The sequence below is a fragment of the Etheostoma cragini genome, chromosome 8 (genome assembly GCF_013103735.1).
Source record: "Etheostoma cragini isolate CJK2018 chromosome 8, CSU_Ecrag_1.0, whole genome shotgun sequence".
Lineage (NCBI taxonomy): Eukaryota > Metazoa > Chordata > Actinopteri > Perciformes > Percidae > Etheostoma > Etheostoma cragini.
Genome location: NC_048414.1, coordinates 4,029,088 through 4,052,534, shown reverse-complemented (window position 1 = coordinate 4,052,534; position 23,447 = coordinate 4,029,088). Strand labels below are relative to the sequence as shown.

The 23,447-nt window shown below is 38.4% G+C and overlaps 3 protein-coding genes across 7 annotated transcripts in view; 1 reads left to right on the top strand and 2 right to left on the bottom strand.

Annotated features, from left to right (window-relative positions):
- The window catches only part of kif21a (kinesin family member 21A), a 65,299-nt gene extending 50,545 nt beyond the window's left edge, over window positions 1-14,754 (bottom strand). The window contains exon 1 of the mRNA XM_034879486.1: window positions 14,745-14,754. The gene's annotated coding sequence lies outside the window, so the exon portion shown is untranslated. The remainder of the gene's footprint in view (window positions 1-14,744) is intronic.
- LOC117949333 (proton myo-inositol cotransporter-like) lies at window positions 2,217-13,292 on the bottom strand. 4 transcript variants are annotated; one of them, XM_034879496.1, is made up of 12 exons: window positions 13,066-13,292; window positions 11,195-11,658; window positions 10,857-11,016; window positions 9,230-9,438; window positions 8,954-9,062; window positions 8,573-8,736; window positions 7,870-7,984; window positions 7,443-7,568; window positions 6,046-6,164; window positions 5,144-5,296; window positions 4,290-4,462; window positions 2,217-3,059 (listed from the first exon to the last, which is right to left on the bottom strand). In XM_034879496.1, the coding sequence occupies exons 2-12, from the start codon at window positions 11,631-11,633 to the stop codon at window positions 2,967-2,969; spliced, it is 1,860 nt and encodes a 619-aa protein (XP_034735387.1). In that variant the 5' UTR covers window positions 11,634-11,658; window positions 13,066-13,292; the 3' UTR covers window positions 2,217-2,966. The 4 variants fall into 4 exon arrangements, with proteins under 4 accessions (XP_034735387.1, XP_034735388.1, XP_034735386.1 ...); XM_034879497.1 differs by having other exon boundaries at window positions 11,195-11,661; window positions 13,066-13,082; XM_034879495.1 differs by lacking the exon at window positions 13,066-13,292 and having other exon boundaries at window positions 2,217-2,906; window positions 2,991-3,059; window positions 11,195-12,169.
- The window catches only part of lrrk2 (leucine-rich repeat kinase 2), a 42,430-nt gene continuing 32,884 nt past the window's right edge, over window positions 13,902-23,447 (top strand). Inside the window, exons 1-8 of one of the 2 annotated variants that reach the window (XM_034879484.1) lie at window positions 13,902-14,804; window positions 15,954-16,036; window positions 17,079-17,188; window positions 18,043-18,131; window positions 19,181-19,315; window positions 20,099-20,233; window positions 22,412-22,543; window positions 23,185-23,304. In XM_034879484.1, coding sequence (XP_034735375.1) covers window positions 14,657-14,804; window positions 15,954-16,036; window positions 17,079-17,188; window positions 18,043-18,131; window positions 19,181-19,315; window positions 20,099-20,233; window positions 22,412-22,543; window positions 23,185-23,304 — 952 coding nt within the window. In that variant the 5' untranslated portion in view covers window positions 13,902-14,656. Of the gene's footprint in view, window positions 14,805-15,950; window positions 16,037-17,078; window positions 17,189-18,042; window positions 18,132-19,180; window positions 19,316-20,098; window positions 20,234-22,411; window positions 22,544-23,184; window positions 23,305-23,447 lie in introns of both variants that reach the window. The other variant, XM_034879482.1, reaches the window with a different exon arrangement.

Below are 23,447 nucleotides of genomic sequence, written 5' to 3'. Positions count from 1 at the left end.
TTTTTATTTTAATTAATTTGTTTAGAGATTTCTTGTCTTGTATTATTTCTTATTGCATTTTTCAAACTTTATTTTAATATGATCATTTTTATCATTTTCTTTATTAGTATATTTATATGAAATTTCCCTTGGTAACACTTTAAAATAAGGTACACAAATAATAGGAAGTTAATGATTAGTTACTGTTTTTGAAAGAGAAATGAATGATTAGTTACTGCTTTTTGTAAGGGTATTCATTTTTCAGAAGGGTAGTGACTAATCATTCTTTACTTAAAAAAAAGTAACCACCCTTCTGAAAAACAGTAACCAATCAATAACTACCTATTTTTTGTGTACCTTATTGTAAAGTGTTACCTTCCCTCTGGTTAAAACTGGGATGTCAGATTGTTTTTCTTATTGTAATTGATCAAAAGTACATTATCTTATCGTACACAATCTTACGTCATATTTTTAACTAATGTATTTCTTTACATACATTGTACTCAATCAATCATATTGTATTTAAAGTGTAACATCACCATTACTCATGGTCTTAGTGCACTTTACGATTAAAGGATCACAGAAATAACAGACAACAAAACAACTGAACAGCATTAAAGCAGTAATAATAAACAATACGAAGTTGTCATCAACTGACATGTTTCAATGTTGGGGGTAGTTTTTTTTTAAATATAATCTGACATGTTTAGTTTTATTTGACATTAAGACAAACAGACACATCCTGCCATTTGTGTAAGTAATTGTCTCTATGAATGATGCTAGTTCACTACTTACTTACTTGTGGGAACGTTTAGTGCCACCCAGTGGATATGAACCATCGTGGCACTGTGTGAGGCCACTAAGTGGTGGAACAGTGGGTACACAACAACAACAACAACAACAACAGGGACCAGAACTGATTTTTGAGGAAGTTTCTTAGATGCTGATGCAGAATGTCTTTTTGATTACACACAGGATTTGAAGGACACTTTAAAGAGAATGGTGTCTCCCTTCAGAGGGCCCAGTGAACACCCATTGCAGGGCTTATTGATAGGTCAACATCATTTTACATGAATACTGGGATTATATAGGAATGCTCACCCACCTTGTTGCACATTTTACTGTGTTATTTATAGCATACGTACTGCATTTTGTTGCTTTGCAGAAATACCTTGATATATTCAAAACTGTGGCAGTGTGTATTTCATTCAATCTTACCTGAACATAATGTAACATCTACAGTTCATGGGCAAAACGGCTAGACATCACTTATCAACACAATTGTAAGCAACAATATAAAAATGGATGAAAGGTTTTAAAAACTTGGACATTCTTTCTTGAATATTGGGCAAAGACAAGAAAATATTGTTTTATAGAAAATTATAGCTTACAATAATGGAATTTATATTTAGTTTCTGGGGCCACTGTGCATTGTTTGTCTGTCCGTGTTGATACTAAAAAGCACAATAAAAAGATGGTTATTAAAAAAACTAAGCCACAGCAAAGCTGTAATAACACCATGAATACAGGAATGTTGTAACAAGCCTATCAAGTGACTGGGACAGGGAAGGCATGACAAACTACAGGCTTACTAATGGCTACACACATGTCAGTGCATATTATAGTGAAGCCAAGCCAAAGACAGCGTGCTGGCTGCTCTGCACAGACCAAAAATCTGACTCAGTTTCTGAAAGAAAATCAATACCCAAATTTATTTAACCTCACAAAACAGAAAGTAGACTTCAAATCATAGACTTACCTGAGCTACAAATTTAAAAAAAAAGCTCTCACAGGTTACACAACGGTTGGACATTTTCTTGAACATTAAAACAACATTTAACGGCTAGTTCCCCCAAATTATATATACAAATAATTCAACTCTGGCAGTATTTAGCCTGCAGATAGGTTTGGTTTTCCTTTTCAAGTTAGCAGATACTGCTTTTCAGATGTCTGCATTCACCCTCTTACAATTGTGTGGTGAAGTAAATTCCACTTGTAGCTTCAGTTAATCTAGAACAATTGCAAATGAATGATTCAGGAGAAAATGGGTTGTTTTTTCACCGATGGTTTTTTGTGTTATTTGAGTGAAACTGACCCTTCAACTGGTAAAGATGCCTTAGCCTACAACAAAGCTAACACAGAGGCTATCATTTTATTTCATCTACTGACTTCTCTAATGTAAAAACTTACTCAAAGTCTTTACATTTTGCTGAATAAATGCAATACATTGTCTGAAATTGCTTCAAAGTGCGTATATTTATTTCCCAAAGCTCACAGAACATAACATGATTAAAGAGACATGGAATTGGACATACAGCATGAGCATTTAATAAACAAAATGTAAATGAGACAGTAGCAACATGAACACATCTAATTTTTCATCCGGTCAAATGGACCCAATGCATAAAAACTTGACTATTCTTTTCATAACACTCATTGCTGTCGACCCAACAATAAATTAACTACATTAGTGTACAAAATGTCTGTGTCGGTATTCTGAATACTTTTACAAATTCCTATACTTTTTTCCCCTTTTTAAGTTCTTGCACAGGCTGGTGAGTTTGTGTGCGTGTGTATATATATAAAATTACAGATCTATGTTTAGAAATATTGGAGAATTCTATTCCCATAAATAATGTTTTTAGGCTATTTCCAACAACTCTGAATAATTTCCATTTTACTCAATAGAAAACTTCAATTTAGACATCCCCAGATGTCATACATTACTAAAACACTACTAGAAAATAATGATTTTTCTAAAATAACACATTGCACAAACATGGCATGGCCATTTCTAGCTTGCAGTTTAATCAAAAAAAGACTAGTTTTTGGAATTTTGAATTCAAGTGTGTGTGTAAACAGGATGTTGTAAACAAAGGTGCATTGCTATTAAGTTGTTCAGGGCTACTTGGTCACCATTATCTGAGCTGTAAAAACAAATGTTAAATCATTACAAAGGCATACATGTAGGACAGAAGCAGAAGTCATTAACACCTTGTTGCAGTACTTACAGTTATGTAGGCTAAGGCACTGTCTGACCCCACCGCGCCGTACTGTGCTGGGCTGAATTCCGAACCTTGCTAGAAAATCAAAGATTTGAACAACTTGTTCGAGCACACTGCCATTTAAATATTGTCTTTTTATATTTGAAAAAACACCCTTTGTGCAAACAATAGCGGCAATCAACTCTTTTGTTTCACACAGCACAGATTAAAATATGAAACCCATGTTAGTGATTTCAGCAGGAATGTCTTTTGAAAGAGTTCTCCAGAATGTGTACAGATATGAAAAAGTCAAAATAAAGGACAAATCAATGACAGTGTGTCCCTTCTGTGTGTGGATCTGTTATCTTCAATAAATTAAAACTACAGATCATTAAGGCTAGAATAAAAACGTTTTATAGCGTGGTATCTGAATAAAAATCTGAGAGTCCAGACAAAAGATGGACGCTCAACTGGAATCATGCAAAGAGTTCTTCACAATATCTTACCAGCTGGGAAAACAAAAGCCATTCCCCAAAGTTTAAATTTAGTTTCCTTAAAGGTCCAATGGCATGGAAATGTCTCTTTGAGGTTTTTTAACATTAATATGTGTCCTCACAGCCTGCCTAGGATCCCTCAGTGGCTAGAAATGACAATAGGTGTAAACCGAGCCCTGGGTATCCCGCTCTGAATTCCTACATTTTGGGAAAGAGACTTCAGATACAGTATAAGGGGACCACTAAGGTCTATATAAAAGAGCCTTCAGATATGGTATTAGGGGACTAAGGTCTATATAAAAGAATCCAAACCGCACCATGTCATGGGACCAATAAAATACAGATCAGTTTGTTACTTTAAACAATGCCTGTCCATTAAAGTACCATAATCCGTTTGTGTCACATGATTTTTTTATGACATACTATAACTCTAGTGGGATAGTCATCATCCCAGCAACACCGTTCCAATCAACCCAGCTCACAGTCACCATAACCCTGGAAAGTCTTGCTCCAATATTCCCAATTATAACAGAGGGAATGATGGGAAACAAGAAGAATGCACAAAAGTCAAAATGAATAGCAGACCAACTCCCAGGTGAGACAAAGGTAGACCGAAAAAGCAGAGATGAGTGAGGGGACAGTGCCAATTGTAGCCAATCACCGGAGAGCTCAGGCCTTTTAGCTCGTGTTTGATTGCATCCAGCAGAAGGCAACAAGAGTACCCCTCCACCCCCATCAGAAAACCAAGGACACAGTGGAATAAGACAATCTTCCCAGTCTAATCTACATCTGAGGCATCGTTGTCAGAGTGGGGGTGGTTGCTGCCTTTTACCCGGATGTAGTGGACGTGGCCTTTGTCACGGTGTGAGGAGGCTCCACAGGAGAAGAGCTGACCGGTGAACAGGTTATCGATGTCCTCCAGCTGCAGGCCCTGGGTCTCTGGGAGGCAACCCAGGACGAAGAGGATACCCAAAACAGCCAGGCCGGTGTACATAAAGAACGCTCCTGGAAGAGAGACAGAGTTCATGGTTCTGGGCTATGGCTTCCATTTGCGCATTCATAATGTGTGAAAATATTAAAATAAAAATGAAAAAATGAGGAAAGGTGGTTGATAGGTGTGGGTTCATATGAGATTGAAGGTGATATGAGTTCCACATCAACATAGGCAAAGGGTGTTACAGAATTCAATTGGCGTCCAGCAGAATCAGATCATTTTCATTGTTCCGAAACAGATGACAACAAGCTACCTTAGAACTTGATGAAAATGCAAACTGGGGTTTAGCTTTTCAGTTTATTTAATGTCACAATGTCAATGCAGTTTGAGCTTGGGTCCGACCCGCCTCTGCTTTCTTGAATGAATAAAACATGTATTGCTGCATAGTTGGTGTTTCACACTGCTCTATTGAAAAGCAAACCAGGACCCCCACTGTGCTGTTGCCATAAACACCATCCACGCCTGGTTATATAAGGAGTAAAAAAACAAAACTTATTAACCAAAGCAATCTGTGTGAACAACACAGAATAATGTATAGCTGAGTTTGGAATGGGAATAATACAATGAGGGTTAAAACAATTTCAAAAATCGACCTATAGTGACAAAAACAAAACGCGTGCTTTTCTGATAACATGCCTCATCTAACAAGTAAAAGCTGTTCATGATGTGACATGTAACTACCATCATCTTACCATAATAGGTCAGATACTCAGCGACATGAAGGAAGGTCAGAGACACCAGGACGTTGAAGATCCAGTTGACCCCGGCTGAACAGGCGTTGCCGGTGCTGCGAGCCCATAGTGGGTAGATCTCGGAGTTCACCGTCCAAGGCATGGTGCCCATACCTAACACACGGAGGCAATACATTATGTTTTTCTTATTCCTTTGTGATCATACACATAATAACATTCATTAGCAGGAAGATTGGGCTTTCACCCTGTTTAGGGTCCAGTATAAACATCCCCTTTATCTGGCAACTGTGTCCTGTATCAGCCAACAGGGTTTGTGTCACAGTGAACTGAAAGGTGTGTATGAAGTTTTTGTGGTTTTCTGAGTTGTGAATGTATTGCATAAATATGACTTATTAACCCTCTTTTTGTCCACGGGGTCATATTTGACCCATTTTCAAAAAAGGTTTCTAAATCAGAAATTTGGGTTTCAAAAAATAACGTGGATGGTTCCATTCAACGATCTTCACAAGTTAAATAACTGATCAGGTCACTATTTTCATTGAATTTGGATGTTCTATTTAATTTTTTAGCGTTCAAAGAAAAAATAGAAAGAATTAAGGACACTGAAAAAAGTGACAGAAATGTAGGAAAAACTAACATTGTAAAAAGTAAGAAAGAAATTCAGTAAAACTGAGAAAAGGTAAAAAAAATTAAAAAAAAGTGACAAAAAATGTTGGAGAAAGCTTCAAAAACTTGGTCAAAACAACAACAAAAGTGCCCCAAAAAATCAAAAAAAACTTTTGTTTTTCATAATCAGAGATGATTCAGGTTGTGGTAAGATAAAAAAAAAAAAGACTACTTTGTAATTCATAGGAAGACCGTTGGATATGAGAAGCTTAAAAGACAATGACATCGTTTCCAACCTGGAGCAAAGAATGCAAGGTAGAGGATGAGGCCCGTCAGGACGACCAAGGAGTACGATGTTGGACAGTAGTTGTAGGCCCAGATGGGGCTATCAGTTGCCTCTGTCTGGTTGGAACATCTGGATGAAAGAAACATAAATATATCATAAATTGAAACCAACATTTCTCTAAAAGTTTTGCTGATTGAAAATGAAATCAAACCTTGATAGCACAGCAAAAAACAAATTCTGTGTGCTGCATTTGATTTCTGTATTATGAGTATGAAGTACAGTAGCATCTTTTAAGATGCTGTAAGCGACTGAATTTGCATTTCTTTGCTTATATTAACTGCTATTTTTGATATTATGGCATGTAAAAAAAGGATCTAACTGCAGTGCAGATCACAGGCGCTTCTATTGTAGGTATATCTTATAGTTTAAATATTTTAAATTTGGGCATTGGTGGCCTAAAGGTTAGAGAACTAAGCTTGTGACCGGGAGGTTGTCTGTTCAATCCCCTGACCAACAGGATTAAATCTGGGTGGGGAAAGTGAAAGAGCAGTGCTCATTACTGAGGTGCCCTTGAGCAAGGCCCTTCAAAGGGGAATTCCGGTAGTAACAAGTAGCTCTGTTGTATGTAAATTTGGAGTGTTGTCAGTAAAGAGAACAATGAAAACAATCGGTGCTGCCTACACCTTGTTATCCTCCTGCTAGAGTTAGCACCCAACAGGCTTAAACAGGGCCAGTTTTAAACGTGATTTAGCCTTTAAACATGTTCAAAATGTAATTAGAAGTACCTAGCCATGTAAAGGGATTCCTTTTGAGTGAACACAGTGAATCTGACAGCTGTAGATGTGACAGAAATGCATGAAAGTTGTGGTAATTCAGCTTTGTTTAGTTCCGATGTTGAGGTTTAGTTCCTACTCCAGGTTTGAATGTGGAACTGTGTGAATGTGATCAGGGTGGGTCCTGCAAAAAAGAAGCTTCCTCTCAGTTAACCTTCCCTGGATGGATAAAATGTAAAAAAATAATGTATACTTTGTTAGTAAGTGGAAATTACTAATTACACTCTGCTGTTATAACATGCAGGCCTGAATTACACACACATGCTCACTACCTTAACATGCACTAAATGGAGAGATGTCAGAGTGGGGGAAAGGCCCATGGAAAGGTGCTCTGAGCAGTTTGAGGTTTGGTGCCTTGCTCAAGAACACCTTGACAGTGCCCAGAAGGTGAACTGGCAACTCTCCAGCTACCAGTCCACCACTATACTTTGGTCCATACGGGGATTGAACCATGGAAGGAGTCCCTACTGACTGAGCTACCACCACGCACATATGTTAAACATAATGATCATGTTGTAATGAATGGGAATGGCATGTACTGTGACACAACAACACAGAAAAAACGGTGTCTGACCTTCCCCAGGCGGCGTCTTCTGTGGACACTTGATTGACAGGAACGCAGGAGGATTCATACACGCTGGTGCCGTTTTCACGATAACAAAATCCACAGTCCGGGTCCAACATGCATAATTCACAGGACCTTGGAGACAGAGCTGAACGTGAAACATCTAACTTACATACTCTCAAATACACACATGTGAAGTAATTACAGGAAATCTTTTTAGGTCAAGTTTCCAAACCTACTTTTCCAGGGCACCTGGGTAGCTCACCTGGTAGAGCTTGGGCCCATGTACAGAGGCTCATTCCTCGCCACATTCCTCATTATTTCCCCTCTCTCTTCCCTTTCATGTCTAAGCTGTCCTATCAATAAACTATTCATGAATATGAATGGTTTATGGTAACAATTCAAATGACTGTGTAGCTTTGGTGTGTTCTCTTACCCATACAATCTGCAGGTAGAGTTTTGAGCGTCGACTGGGTGGATGGTGATAGGCGGAGAGTACTGGGCCGATAGCAAGAATCCGACTGCCAACAAAGTCAGACTAAGAGCTGTACCTGCATTAGAGCGGAAAAAAACCACACTAAATTAAGCTCTGATTTAAAAAAAATGTCTTCATAAATTCAGGATAAATAAATTCTACAGAGACTTCTGCATAAGACCTCTTTTGTTTTTTCTCCATCCTCCCAAGTCACCTCAAAAAATCCCTTCAAGTGACCACATGTACTATGTGGTGTCCTGTGCATTATTATTATTATTATGTTGTTAGGTTGTTATGTACTGTATTCTTCTTTCCTCTTTTCTTGCTAAAACGGATGCTGGTAACCTCAATTTCCTTCGGGAGTCATCCCAAAAGGATTACTAAAGAGAAGTCTAAGTCTATAAGACTACAAATTAAATATAAAGAAAGAAATTGTATACTGGTGACATTCCCTGTCCATTGTACTGTTATGTCCATCTGAAAACTATCAATAACTAAATGCTAAGGTAACATGACGCAATACCTAATAGATAGAAACTGTCTCAATAAAACACTAAATTACTCTCAGCAAGACTTGCTTTATTTTAGACTGATTCAGTTCTGTTATGGATCACTGCAATTTGAAAATACTTGAAATTACTGTAGAAATATCTAAATTGCAAACCAAGAAGACTGCCAAGGGTCAGCTGTCTGCGGCCCACTCTCTCCACCAGCCAGACTCCAACTAAGGTGAACACAAAGTTGGTAGCAGAAGTTGCAGCCGCCAGCCAGATTGCCTGTTTAACATCCCGTATCCCTGCCATCTGCAGAATAGTCGCACTGTAGTACCTAAAAAAAAAATGAAAATCCAAATCAATTTACATTTCAACATCCAACCAAATCTCAGCAGAGGGTCTTCAAGTTAGACAGGTCAACACATCTTAAAAACACATTAGGCCCTGATTTATCACTTTTATCGCTTTTACAATAGTGGGCGATGCTGTCAGCCAGTAGGTAGATAATTAAATGGGAGCTATTACAAGATAAATTGATGGGATCGACCTACATGACTGTGTTAATCCCAGACAGCTGCTGAAACATCTGGAGGCCGCAGCCAATGATAAGAGCCCTTCGAGTTGGGCCATGGCGAAGGATGCGCAAAATAACAAAGCGTCCTAAAGAAAAAACAGCCAAAAAATCTTTAATAATTATTAAAAATTCCACTCATGGCCACTTTTGGCTATTGATATCACTTTTCACAACAGGGAGTTTTCTCCCAGACAGAAACAAAGTCGTTTGGTCAAGGCATTTTTTTTCTTCTGTTTTCACAGAAATCATTCACCTCCACCAGTCGCTTTCTCCTCTTCTTCGATGACAGTTTTGATGGTGTTGTACTCCTCGTCAATGCTCTGGCCCCCTCTAATCCGGCTAAGAGCTTGGCGAGCCTCTTGGTTTCTGCCCTTTTGGAGAAGCCAACGAGGGCTCTCCGGCAGGAAGAAGAAGCCGACAAACTGCAGCACTGCTGGAAAAACAGACAAACCCAGCATGTACCTACATGGAGAGAATGACAAGGAGAGAAACACACTGATGTGAGGTGCTAAAGGAGACATCTGCCTCCGCTGACTCTCAAGGTGGTTGTCCGAAGACTTTCAGAGGTCAGGGACGGCATTACAGGGAGTCAATTTCAAGCTGTAGCGTCATTGTATAAATCTATGGCACCTGCCATCCACTATGAAACAGCATCCTCATCATGATGTAACAGTGAGTTAAACAATGCTGAAGGACTGTCCAGTAAAGGACAGCAGTAATGTCAAGAGTGACTTTACAGCAAGTTAAATAGAAGAACCAGATTTAGTTCTATTTCACCATTAAGGTTAATAACTTTACAGAATCCACATCTCAATTTATTCAGATTGAGGTGATCCTTTGTAATCAGTTTTAATCTCTGTGAGATTTGCGGACGACACATAATGATAATGTTGATTTCCAGGATTCACCACCTCAGGATTCCCACCTCACTCAGTTAACATCATAAGACGAGACAGCGTCCCAAACAATCACACAAAGATGAGAACCTAACAAATAAGATATAAGGGCATATAAAGATTGTTTTTGGGAAAGGGGATGTCTTTTAGTTAGGAGACGTGGCCGATTTAAATTCTCAAACCAATAACTGCCCTTGAGCAAGACACATAACCTCAACTGCTCTACAAAGGCAGTAGCTGATTTAGAGAGAGAGGACACTGTAAGAGTAGGTCAGTCTCTCCGGGCAAATGCTAAATATTTTAGCGTTGAGGCAACATCACAGTCAACTGATGCTATTCTGAAGCAAATACAATCAGCAATATGGAAGTTATTTAGTTGTTGTGTGGTTTGTGTTCGTACTGCGTACAAATCGCCCTTTTGGGACAAAGAATAAACTCAACTGAACTGAGCCAATCCTCGCATTTGTTTTTTTTAAGGATTAGTGTTGCCTTGATAAAACCCAACCCATATGTGAACCTTTGTTTGCTTCACCTGGACCCTTCAGCTGTCAGAATTAACCCTGACTCACTAAAGCCATACAATGTTGTGAGCAAGAAAACAGAGTGCACAAAAATAAAGCCCACCAATATTGGATTTCTTTTTTAAGCGCAGCTCCAGTAACAGTACTTGAGTTGTAAAATTAATAAAAGTTGTGACCAAGTCTCACAGTTAAAAAAATAAACCTGGCAGTGCTCTCAGGTGGATAAAGTGTAAAAGTGCCACCCCAATACTAGATCACTTAAAAAAAAAAACTTTGGCCTTCCTGCACTGCAGTTTATTGTAACAATTTGGCATAAACAATATATCTGGGACAAGTTAATATTGACAATGCAGATGTATCAATCACACTCTTCACAAATAGAGATTGTTTTAAGGGTAAACAAAACTAAAGTATACGCCTCATGGGAAGTTACTGGCAGTGAAGACAGTGTAGTGGTGCATACCTCCAGCCGCCGTGTCTCATGTAGCTGAACGCTCCATCGATTACACTGGCAATGAACTGGCCACCAGTGAGGAAGAGGGAGTTTACGGTGACCAGCTGACCTCTCTGGTGAGGGGGAGAAACCTCGGCGATGTATACAGGAACTGTCATAGAGGCAATGCCTGATGCGGAAATCAAGAAAGGGGTTCTTTTTGACAGAGAAAGATTTTAGGTCAAATTTTTAGTTAGAAAATTCTTGGAACCATAAATTCTAATTCTATTCTGTTACATGATCCACATTCCTATGTAATAAGCCCCTCCCTTTACCTGGACGTTTGTATCCAAATCACATCCACTCACCTATGCCCACACCAACGGTTATTCTGCCCACAAGAAGAACCACCTTGTCCGGTGCTAAACTCAAGATGACGCCCCCGATGCTGAAGATGAAACTGGCCAAAAGGATGCAGATCCTGCGCCCCAGCCAACCATTTAAGAAGCCTCCAGTCAGGGCAGAGAGCGCCGCAGCCCCCACAGTACTGGAAACCAGCAGCTCCTGCCACAGAGCACTCAGGTTCATCTCCTCCTTCAGGAGCAGCATAGCCCCGGAGACCACCCCGGTGTCGTAACCAAAGAGAAATCCTCCCAGGGCAGAGAAGAATGCCAGCACATAGACGAACCCTGATGTGGAGGCATCTTGGTTCAGGAGCTCCCCATCAGTAGCAGATGGAGGCGCAATAAGAGTCTGCTCTCCGCCATTCTCTGCTTTCTGTCTCCTGCCTCCCGTGGAGTTGCTCATGATCTTCAAACTGTATTCTTCATGGCTGCTGGACATGGAGGAAACCAGGAGTCAATATCATTTGTTGTCAGCGAATAAAATCTCCCTCAAAACACAGCAGTTGATAACAAAGTGGGCCCAAAAAAATACTTATAGAGATACTTATGCATTCTTTGCAATACCAGACGTCCAAATGATCCAGTTCGAGAGAAGAAACTGGGAGTAAGACACAACCTTGAGATTTTAACAGCTATTCTAGCTAAATTTAGCTAACGATAACATTTCGTGATGTCCCCGTGGTCGACTTTGCGGTTATGTTCCGACTACAGCAGATTTCACGTGATTCATGTGAGACATTTGCCTAAACGTTGCACTTTAATGGCTTCAGACAATGCTTTAAACTGACTTTCAACGGTTGTTTACAGCAACCGCTTAGCTCTGAGTACGGCCAGTGACGGACAGCTGTGAGACATTTCCCTAACGGTTCACTTTACTGGCTTTCGACCATGCTTTAAATTGACTTTCAACGTTTGTTTACAGCTACTGTCGGTCCACGATCCGTCCTGCGCATGCGTTGACACTTGCGCATGCGCACGTGTATAAAATGGTCAGGTGACGGACAGATGCCAGCCCAGAGGAAAAAAAGAGCAACCTCCTACAAAATAAAAACAAATTAATAAAAAAGTTGTCTCATGCCTTATTATGTAAAAAAAGGCTATTCATACATAACATGCATCATTTGCATTCCAAATCATTCCATACTTATTCATTTTGAGGAACATTTTTTTATTTATTTATCATCTATTACATATTCTATATAAATCTATTTAAAATGTAGGATTTTTGTAAATTCTTGCTTATCGGTTGTTATCTACGTGAAAACAGAAGATCAGACCATTTATTTGTCTACTCGGCAATTTCTATCCCTGTATTTATTGTATTTATTTATGGTCTAAAACATATATATAATTATTTTATTAACATGATTAACTGACCTATCTACATAGGTTAATCTATTTTCACTTTTACACAGTTACGCCTGTTTGTGTTTGGGAAAATCGAGTCAAAAGCATTTCTTTCTTTAAAAATATCCTATTGAAAGAACCAAGTCAGTTCTTGTGTGAAGTATAGCCTAGTGTACTATTAACTATCTTGCATATTAAATACTTCCCCTAATAAATAACCTATTGCCCGAATTATGCAGACGCTTTTTTTCAAAAGTAGAACGTGTAGCCTGATATGTAGAGTTTGATTGAGTAGTGAAGAAGTTTTGGAGATTACTCGGAACCCGGAACTTCAAATCCGGGAATATCTTAACAACTTTACGGACTTACTTGGTGGAACGAATATTATCAGTCTTGAAAGATACATATAAAACGTCAACATCACACATAAAACAGATGTTATCCTTGCAAAATTAACTGAACTATACCCGTGGAAAGCGTATCCTGACCTGAAACAAAGTTGTGTCCTCTTCAACAAGCAGGAAGTTTGGGGGACGGCCCCGATGGACGACCGATGGCCTGTCTGCCCGGATCATGTGAGGTTGCTGTCTCAGGAAAGGAGAAACGCCCATTTCCATTGTTTGAATAACTCACCTGTGCTACCATGTGTATGGTGTGTCATCAAAATAAATTTAAAAAAAATTTGAATGACAAATATAAATACTTGGCTAATAATAACTTACCTGTGCCTCCACTATGATTCTCACAGCAGACAGCTGTGTTACCTTACAACATATTTCCATATAAGCAATTTCTTATCCTAGAAAATGAACAATGATGAATTTGGATTTTATTTAGCATTCCCCTTTTTTTTATGAGAAGATCAGATGAGCGGTTTGTCTTTTTTTATTGGGTTATTTATATATAATAGGCAAAAAAAAAAGAGTCATTTTATGTTAAATTTTTTGCCCCAAACAGAAATTTGCAATTTCCATTTTTGACAAATCCAACCTGCTGGAAAAAATGATTTGAATACTAACATTTGAAAGTGGTAAAATATTTAGACATTCAACAAAAATCGATTTACTAAATTGGAGACTTGTTAATCTTTCTAATAAAAAAACCGCACTTACACTACTAGATGCGCAATACAAAACAAAGACGATAGTGGCGAAAGGAGAAACCCACAGAAATAAACAACTAATCGCAGTTTTGTCTGAAGTGGTATATGCCGAATTTATATATCGCTTTAATTTAGCTGTAAAACGTTTGAATGTTTTCCTCTTTTTGCTTAGTATATTTGTCCATTCGCAAACAAACATTAAAATTGCTGTTCTTTGAATGTAATACGGCACAAATCACTGCCAAGTCTATCTCACTGTATACAAATCGGTAACTGACATCAGACTCCGGTGTGGGAGGCAGCTTAAATGCCACTCGATAGCCCGTAAACGTGTAAACTGTCAATCACAGCCAACGCAAGTCGAGTTAAAAAACGATTTGGTTTAATAATCTACGCAGTTGGCAAACTTTACCGAGAGGGAAACGCGGTTTGTCTTTGTAGCAGATAGATGGTTCTTCGCGTCCCCCCCCCCGTGCTTGTGCTTCGCGGTCTGCTTCCAGTTTCCTCTTTAACAGACGGGAAGTTTTTTCTAACCGGAGTCATATGATGTGACTATAAGGAAGAAGGAACACGGCTTTCATACTCTCAGAAAGGACTCTGTGGTTTTTTTCCCACAGAAACAACAGAAAGTCTCCAGCTACATAAAGAGGAACATGTTTCTCTGCCAGAAGAAAGTTAGCCGAGGACGGTGACGTCAACGTCTGAATCGAAACCCCGTCACACTGACATTCAGCTTCTCTAGCTAGTCGTGACGGCCACTTATCCGTAACGTTACTGTAGCTAATGTAACATGATGTAACATAGCTAATATCAAGTAATGTGATGTAATGTAATAACATGAGCGCCACTTTACTCCTTTCTACCCATGCTACTGTAGCGATGCTGCAGCAGTTCGGCCCGCCCGAAGCTCGGTTCTGAGGGATTGTAACGTTACTGGTCGACTTAAATGCACGTCAACTCCTCAGCTGAAAAACAGCATGTTTAACACCATGGTAAGCAACGAGGAGTTAGAAGAAAGGTTGAAGAAACTTCTGGTGAGGCTGAAAATCCTGCAAGAAGACAGACAACTGTGCACACTAATACAAATAATTGAGGACCTGCTTTTCCTGGCGCACACCGACAATGGTAGGAACCCATTCTTCATGCATGTGCATCATCATGATGCTGCTCATCATAAACAAGCTTGATTTTCTTTAGGAATGTTGTTTGACTTAATGCGCATTGGCGGGACAAGTACTCAGATCCTTCACTTATAGTAATACTACAGTTTAAATATACTTCATCACAAGTCCTGCATTCAAAATCGTACTTAAAAGTACAGAAAAACTATCAGGTCTTTTTCACCTTCTTAAAATATAAAAGTAATCATTATGCAGAAAATTTTCCACATCTAATATTATGATATATAATTGGATTATTATTTCGGATGCATTAGAATGGAAAACATAATTAATTGTAATGTTGGTGGAGTTTATATTATTATCTTCATACATTGTAGGGTACATTAAATGTAGTATAGCTAAGCAAAAAAGTTGCAAGAAATGGAAACACTCCCAAGTAAAGTACAAGGACCTCAAACATGTACTTTACCACTGCTTTAGAGTAACTTTATTTGATCTTAAGAAAGTATTATTTGGTAGTTTGGGTGTCTGCGCTGATTGTAAGTAATTATGGGACTACTATTAATAGTAATTACTATGTAATTATTGCACTTTTACTAATTCCATTTCCTGCAATTTTATCCTTAGGTACTTTTACTTTTACTGCACTGCATTCAACACATAATTGTAGTTGCTTGTTTGCATATAAAGATTATAGAAAAAATATAAAAATGCTGCTGCTGTAACAACAAGATTTCCCCGTCGTGGGATGAATAAAGTATAATCTAATCTAATCTAGGACATAAAGACAAAGGGACACACAGACACATTACTGTAGTAAGTTTGGTATGTGTTTATTCCAACAGAGATACAACTGGATTTTAATGTTAAGATGGTACACAACTCATCACAATGCATTATTTACTTTTTGTACTCAAGCACACTTTGATAATATTGATTTTATTTTATGTAGTTGTGAACGCAGGATTTGCTATTAGGGCTGAAACAAGTAGTTTATTATCATTCTATAGAGAGATTCTATTGATTGATCCTAGTTATTGCTCATTATCCAAGCCTTACTAAACACATTCCAAAATAAAAATGAGTGGAAAAGACTGCCTCCTTTTGTTCAAAGCTAACTTGTCACATCATGTGTTATGCTTTGTTGCAGCAGCTGAGCTGTTTGAAGACAAAGATGTCCATGTCCCCCTCATGGTGGTGCTGGTGTCCTACATTAGCAGCAAAGGAGTCCAGCAGGTACTGTAAGACATCAGAAGCCCTTGATTGTGTTGTTTATGTATCCTTTTACATAAGCAGTGTGCTATTCGGCCATCTTAAAATTTGTCCCCCTAAATAGAGAGAACAGACTTCATGTGGTGGCTTTAAACACAGCTGGTTTTAATGACAAATGTCCAAGTGTCATTTTGTAATGTTGGGAAAGGAAACAGAATAGTGTGCCATCTTTAACTACACACGCAACGTTAAAGTCCGTACAACAGTATCACCTACTAAGCTTAAAAGTCATCCAAAGCTGACATGCCTACACCTGATCTAGCATGTTTATGGTGTCTTGTGACTGCAGCTTATCAGAGGTGAGATTGGAAGATAATAAAAATGAAAGTAAGATAGTCAGCCAATCATAACAGGCTCATTTTAGGAATACAAAAAAAAATGTTTCTCTCCTGATCTGTTGGGAGTTTCTACGCAGTTTTCCTTAAGAGCGGCTTCCTTTTAGTTGGGCTTTTGAGCTGTCAGAGCTGTGCGTGTTGTATTTTGTCAGGTGCTGTAAATCATTGAATGCTCATTTTGCAGGATTTTGTCTAAAACATATTTTTGTTGAGGATTTGTTTTACATACTGCAACAACGATTCAGCTGTTGCTTATAAATAAAGTTCCTTCAGATAGGGACAAAGGCTTATTGCTTTTGGCTCTGTTACAGTCAAGTCAAACAAGTCTTTACATTATTCTTAGGTTTTCAGCTGGAAAATGGCTGAAAATAAACATTGACTCCCAATATTGGCAAAGCATCTGCAGGTTAAATTGCAGTTACTGTTTTATTTTTTAAAGGGGGAAAGGTTTTACAGGTTGGAGTCAAGCCATGGCCCGCTGTGTGTAGGTGTAAACCTCTATACAGTATATGGATACCTTCTCTACCAACTGAGCTATCCGGGTGCTCAAGTTGCACTTCCACTAGCTGATTTTTTTTCTTCTTTTTCTTCATCTATCTTTTTCTTTAGTTTGATTTTGATAGTTAGCTTTTTGGCCTTTATTGTGTGACGGTGATATCTTCTTGCTACAGGTGGGTTGGTCATTGCTGTGTCGTCTAATTGAAATATGCCCCGATACGCTGGACCAGCTGACCAGACCTCTGCAGGCAGTCAAGGACTGGGATGTACTGGGAGTGCACCAGTAAGTAAATACTGTGCTGTAGCTGTGATGAACTACTGTTAGTTGACGTTCCCATCAGCCTCAGCTATACTTTGTGTTTAATGCTAATCATCCAATGCTGGCATTCTAACACCTTACATTAAGATGGTGAACATAGTAAACATTTAAACATCAGCATGTTAGCATTGTCATTGTAGGCTTGTTAGCATGCTGATGTTAGGATCTAGCTGAAAGCAGCGGCTCACAGAACTATTGGCATAGCCTTAATGTATCCATTATCCTTTATTACTCTTAGTCTTGTTAGTTCAAAAGGTAATTGTCCCAAAATGAAGTAATCATTTTGAGAGTTATTAAGCTTAATGTTAATGTTTGTTGTTTTGGTTGCTTTGTGATGTTGAGTTTCATGGATTTTCTTAGAAAATGTGTAAGAGTAAATATATAAAGTGGAAATTGATACACCTACATTAACTCTTTTTTTTAGTATTGTGTCAGCTCAATGTGTGCCCAGATTTAAAAACATCATTCCACAATTGAGCTGGCTACTTTCAAACAACATGAATTTAAGCCTCTTTAGCTTGTCTGCATTTTTCCTTAAGTTAATAGATTTTGGCAGGTACTAAGATGTTTCAGGTCTGCATTATTCTGACGTAGTTTTCATTTCCTGAGCACGGTAGGTGGTCATGTAACAGTATCAAATGTCAGTTGCATCTGTAAAGTGACTTTTTTCAGTTCCTTTGTATAGCTGTCTAACATTTTCTCCACATCACTTTATAGTCCACCAAATGTTCAAAAAGTTCTGAGTACACATGGGTGTCTTGCCTGCAGCCTTGGTTTATTTCTTTTCGTTAGTGATGTGTCCTGATGTGTTTTTCCAGGCAGATCCTGAAAGTACTATCGGAGTACAGGACAGACTGCAGAGTGACCATGGTTGGACTCCGAGCCCTGGCTCTCCTGCTCAGATCAGGTACAGGACGTCACACGAGTTATGCCAAAACACATCAGGACATCACTCCTGCCACAAGCACTAGAATATGGATCCAACATTCAATACTTTATTGCCATACTGTGTTGTTCAGATTTTGCCTCAGTGTGCTCATGACAGAACAACAAGCAGTCACAGTATTGAAAGTCAATGGATGAAAGATATTTAGTACGGAATAACGTGTCAGGTCCGTTAAAATACAGTGTTAGATGCTCTTGTAAAAGTACTGGTGCAAATTTGGGGAGCCTTTTAATAATTGAATGGTTTTACAGTAAAGTCGAGTTTAATAGCCTTTCTTTGACTTGTAGCTAAAGCCCAGCTCACAGGGTGGGATTTTAATGGTTATTGGTAATCTGATTATTTGATTAGAGCAAAGCCACAGATCAACACAAAAGGAACATTGACAAAAAATGAATCAAAAAGTCTTTAAGGAAATAAGAAGAGTAAAAATGTAACTATCTAGTTATAATATAAATCTGCATATGTCACAGTATTTCCAGTATTTAGTATGGGGGTTGGTATTTCAAAGGCTTCTTCCATAAAACTCATTGTCTTTGTGTAGTTTATTTTTAGAGCAACACCTTCATCTTTTTTTTTAAATGATCTATTTTTTTTAAACAAAACTCATTTGTTATCTACAATGTGCAATGACCTATGTTCATCCTGCTTTGTGTGATGTGAAGCTTCTGTAAAATTTAGATTTGTCTGTGACACTACAATGTCAATTGCTGGGGATAGTAATCATGCAAGTAAGTCAAATACATCCTGCTTCTGACTCTGTGGAACGTTTCTAAAGAAAATATTCACATCATTACAAAAACACAAAAACTAATTTAGATACTCACTACTTATCACATGACAAATGGTGAAAATTAAAGTTTGAAGATAACGATTAGGTGACAAAATAATTAGTAAAACTAATTGATTTGTGGCCCTGAAGGTGTATTTCAATATTGCTTCAGCTTTTTCCCTTCTGCTTTCTTTAAGGCATCAGGCTTATTTGTATGCTTGTTTGTTTCATGGTTATTTAGACATGATTCCTTTGCTGGTGCTGGAGGAGGAAGAGGATGTTTTTGGCTTGGTGGTGCAGGCAATGAAGACGTTTCCTAACAGTGAAGAGGTGCAGCTCCAAGGCTGTAGAGCTCTCCAATTCCTCCTGGAGAGAGGTGAGCAGACACACACACACTTTATCCGCCTATACTGTATTCTAGTGTGAAGAGTGCTATGTATTTTCTTTGTCCTATTATTCAATGGTATTCAATGGTAATGGCAGGTATAGCCTACTCTGTCCTATTGCAGTGTATTAAGATGTTTCGGGCTCTGTTTATTCTTACATATTATACTTGCCTAACAATCTATAGCTCCGCCTGGAGTTCTGTGAGGCTGTAGTGCTCATTGCATGAAAAAAGCCTTGCAATTACTTGTTTCTTGCACCAATGGTTGTCCTGGGGTTGGTTCCAGAAAAGAGGCTGAAATTGTTGTCGTCTTAAAAAAAAAAAAGTTTAACATCTTTTAAGTTGGTCATTATAGGACATGTTGTCAGGTTCAGCTGCCACTTAGGCTGCCACTTAGCCTAATGCTAACATTATCATCCATTTCAGAGAAAAGCTAACATTAGCATTCTGACCTGCTAATGTTAGCATGTCAGAATGCTAATGGTAGCTTTCATTTATTTTTTTAGGTCCTTTTGACATTTTTGAAAAGAAATAATGCACATAAAATAAATAAATTACAATAAGGCACGAAAAGTTAGAACTATGATGATTAACATGTTAGCTAGCTAATGTTCGCAATTTTACTGTATGTAAGAGTTAGCCTTTTAGATAGATTTGCATTAACATTTTTCTGCTTGCGTACAGTAGATGAATATCTTCCTTATGGATCTAAAAAAAAACATTTTTCTGCCTGCGTACAGTAGCTGAATATCTTTCTAATGCCTGTGTTCCCAGTAAGTGATGACCACCTGGTGGAGTTTGTGGAGAACCAGGATCATGTAGTTGTTCTGGCGGCTCTGCAAATGTTTCCAGACAGCCCCGAGCTGCACCTGCAGGCCATGAAGGTGCTGCTCCCACTGGCTCGTCCTGGTAAAACCTAATTTTACACACACCAGGCCTTTGGAGGGAGAGAAAAGAACTGGAGTAGTAACTTAACTACTTGATTAGTAAATTAGTAAAGGTTTGGTTTAAACCTCAGTTTGGCAAGGGGAAATAGATACGTATTATCAGTAGTTCTCTTCATGTGGAGGAGATTAGGAATGTGTGCCTTCACTCTACTGATGTACTGGTTGATATGTTACACACCACTGTTGCTACCTGATCTGTGCAGCTTGCACATCTGTCCTGCGCATGCGCAAGATGTTCACGCATGCAGATGATAATCCCGTTTTGACGATTTACAACATCGGTTCCATGCTTGTAGCGGTCTGCCGTTAGCCTCCACTTGGAAGCGAACATTACTTTAGCTAACAGCTAATTTGGCAAACCGCTAGCTGAGACAGCATGTAATAACTTTAAAAGACCCTCAAAATAAAACCTGAAAATAATCGTTAAAATATACAACAGCTGTTACGTCAGTTGTACTTTACTTGTGCTCATTTAAAGTGCTTGTCTTTTTAGTTATTACTGTAAAGTTTTAATTTAGCTGTAACCTGCTTTTCCCGGGGTTTACTTTGAGTTGACGTTATTTTAGACTGAATCAAGCTGAAAGCTAGCAGTTAGCTGAATTAGCTGTTAGCTAAACTAACGTTAGCTTCCCAGTGGACAACCAGAAACATGGAACAGATTGTACAGTGCCGTAAATCCTTGTAAAACAGGATTATCATCTGCACATGTGCGAACATCTTGCGCATGTGCAGGACGGATTGTGCAGGCAGCACAGATCGAGTACCGACAACCACATATTAATCACGAAGGAAGCACTTTAAATCTATAGTGCATAGTTTCTGTTGTCCCGATGACAAATTCTAAGTAATGATAACAACACTGTTGGGGCGTCAACATTATACTTGCTCCCACCCTTCCTCTACACAGTTGCTATTAGCCAAGGAAGACACAGAGGATTAAAAAAACATGATGGACTATTTGGAAGAGGTAATTATCTTCCCTCAAGTTTCTGCGCACAAAAATTACCGGAAGACCCAATCTTCTGAACATCAGTCATACTGAGAAATACAGAGAGAGTTGTGTGGAGCTGATAGCCTTAATTAGCTTTGTAGTAACTTATTTGGCAATGGCCTAAATGTAACAGACGTTGATTAACATCAAAAAGTTGAGCAATAAAGCCTTAAAAAATCAACTATTTTTCTTCTTTACTTCACATGGTCTATTTTTAACCTCACCACCGTGATGTCCCCGGTACAGTCTTGAGGTAAATCAGATTATACCTCAAATGCACACATCAGAACAGCCTTTTGCGGGACAGGAGAGCTGCGTTTGTTGAAAATATTTTGTTGAAAATAGTCAAATCTTCATGGAAATTCCCTCTTGGTGAGGAACACAACAACTCATTTGATGGGATTATGCATTTTCTATCCACAAACATAGTCATGTAATAGATAAGTGGGTTGAAGACATGAACATTTGTTTTTGTTTTTACATTTGGCAATGCAAATTGCAAATGCGATTATCAGAATGCAAGTGCAAAATCCTTGATTTACTAGGACTACATGACATATATACATGCAGTACTACGAGAAAGAAAAAAAGAAAGAAAAGGTATAAGTTTTCCCACACTGCAAGGTATTTTTTCATTTAGGTGACATAAGTTAATAAAAGGCTACAACAAATTTTGTACATTTCTTTTCAGAAAACATTCTTTTGTTCATACCATTATCAAGAATCTTTGGGATAGCTTCCATTTAGGTATTTAAGACCAACATATGTATTGAGAAAGATATTTTGCAGTTGTAAAATAAGGAAACATAATAAATGACATTACTTTTATTTCAGTGAAAGCAGGATGAAGGTTGAATATGACAAAGAACAAACCAAGACGTTGCTGTACAATGACATTTTAGTTATCTGCATGTTTTGAGCGTACACTGTACGGAAGAGGATTAGGGCCACTGGTGAAAAATGTATGTGAGTTCTGACTTTTTTCTCAGAATTCTGACTTTTTTTAATTCTGATATTTAAATCAGAATTAAATTAAAATTCTGACTTTAATCTAAGATGTTAAATGTTGTAACATGAAGGTTGCAATTTGAAATGCAAACAACCCGGTAATGGTGTAGTTGTTTTGAGTTTATAGCTCTTCTCTTCCAGGCAGTAACGTGGAGATGTTGATGTCGGGAGGTGCTCGGTGCTACAGCGTGATCGTCGCCGCCATGGACACGTTCTCCGAGGTGGAGGAGTTGCAGGAGACGGCCTGCTGCCTTTTCAGGAGGTTTACATCAGGTCAGACCCACGGGTCAGAAGTTCACAATTTCCACAGACTTAGCCATATATAACTATTTATATTAATATTTAAGTCTGATTTTTATAGCCAGCCTCCCTCCTCCAACAATTTATTTCAGTTGTGTAGTGTTTTTTTCCACCACATATTTCTAATGTTTAGTGGATCCAAAGGTTATACTAGAGGATCATAGGCTTTTTCTTTCTAGCTTTTTATAGGTAGATTTAGAATTTGATAGATACTTTTACATTGTACTGTTTATGTAAAAGCTTCTTATTTCAGAATGTTAGAAATAAACTAGTACATACACAACTTGCTAAAGCTTATTCTTTGTGGGACAAAATAGGTTTTGGTTGCATGTTTCTGTAGTTTACTTCACTGGAACCAATGTAAAATGTAGTCAACACTTTTTTAAGAGTGTTTAAAACTCTCAGGTGTTCTGTAATTGAATAACTTTGGAGTATTGCCTCACTTGTTGACAGTTGGTGATAACACAGTTTAGGAAATCAATGAATCCTCTCTTTCAATACGGCAGTTTTTTCATCCTGATAAGAAAATTAGTGTTTGCCAGTTGACCAATTAAGATTGATAGGTTCAACGGATGCATCAGTTTAATCCAGCTTTGTTTTGTGTCATCTCGTAGAGAGTTACTACAACATCCTGGTACTGAACGGCGTCCTGAGGGTCTTGGTCAAAGCCTGTCAGTCTTTCCCTGACAACGTCAAGCTGCAAGCTGCCGCTCTCTCCTGTCTGGCTGACCTCAGTGAGGACGCACACTCCCATATGCTATATCTAATGCCTTGACCTCAACATTGTTACGTAACAGTATTATACACAAGAAGAAAAATTACATCGGGGACAAAAACAGCATATCCTCTATAAAGCTTAGATCGGGCCCAAAACCTG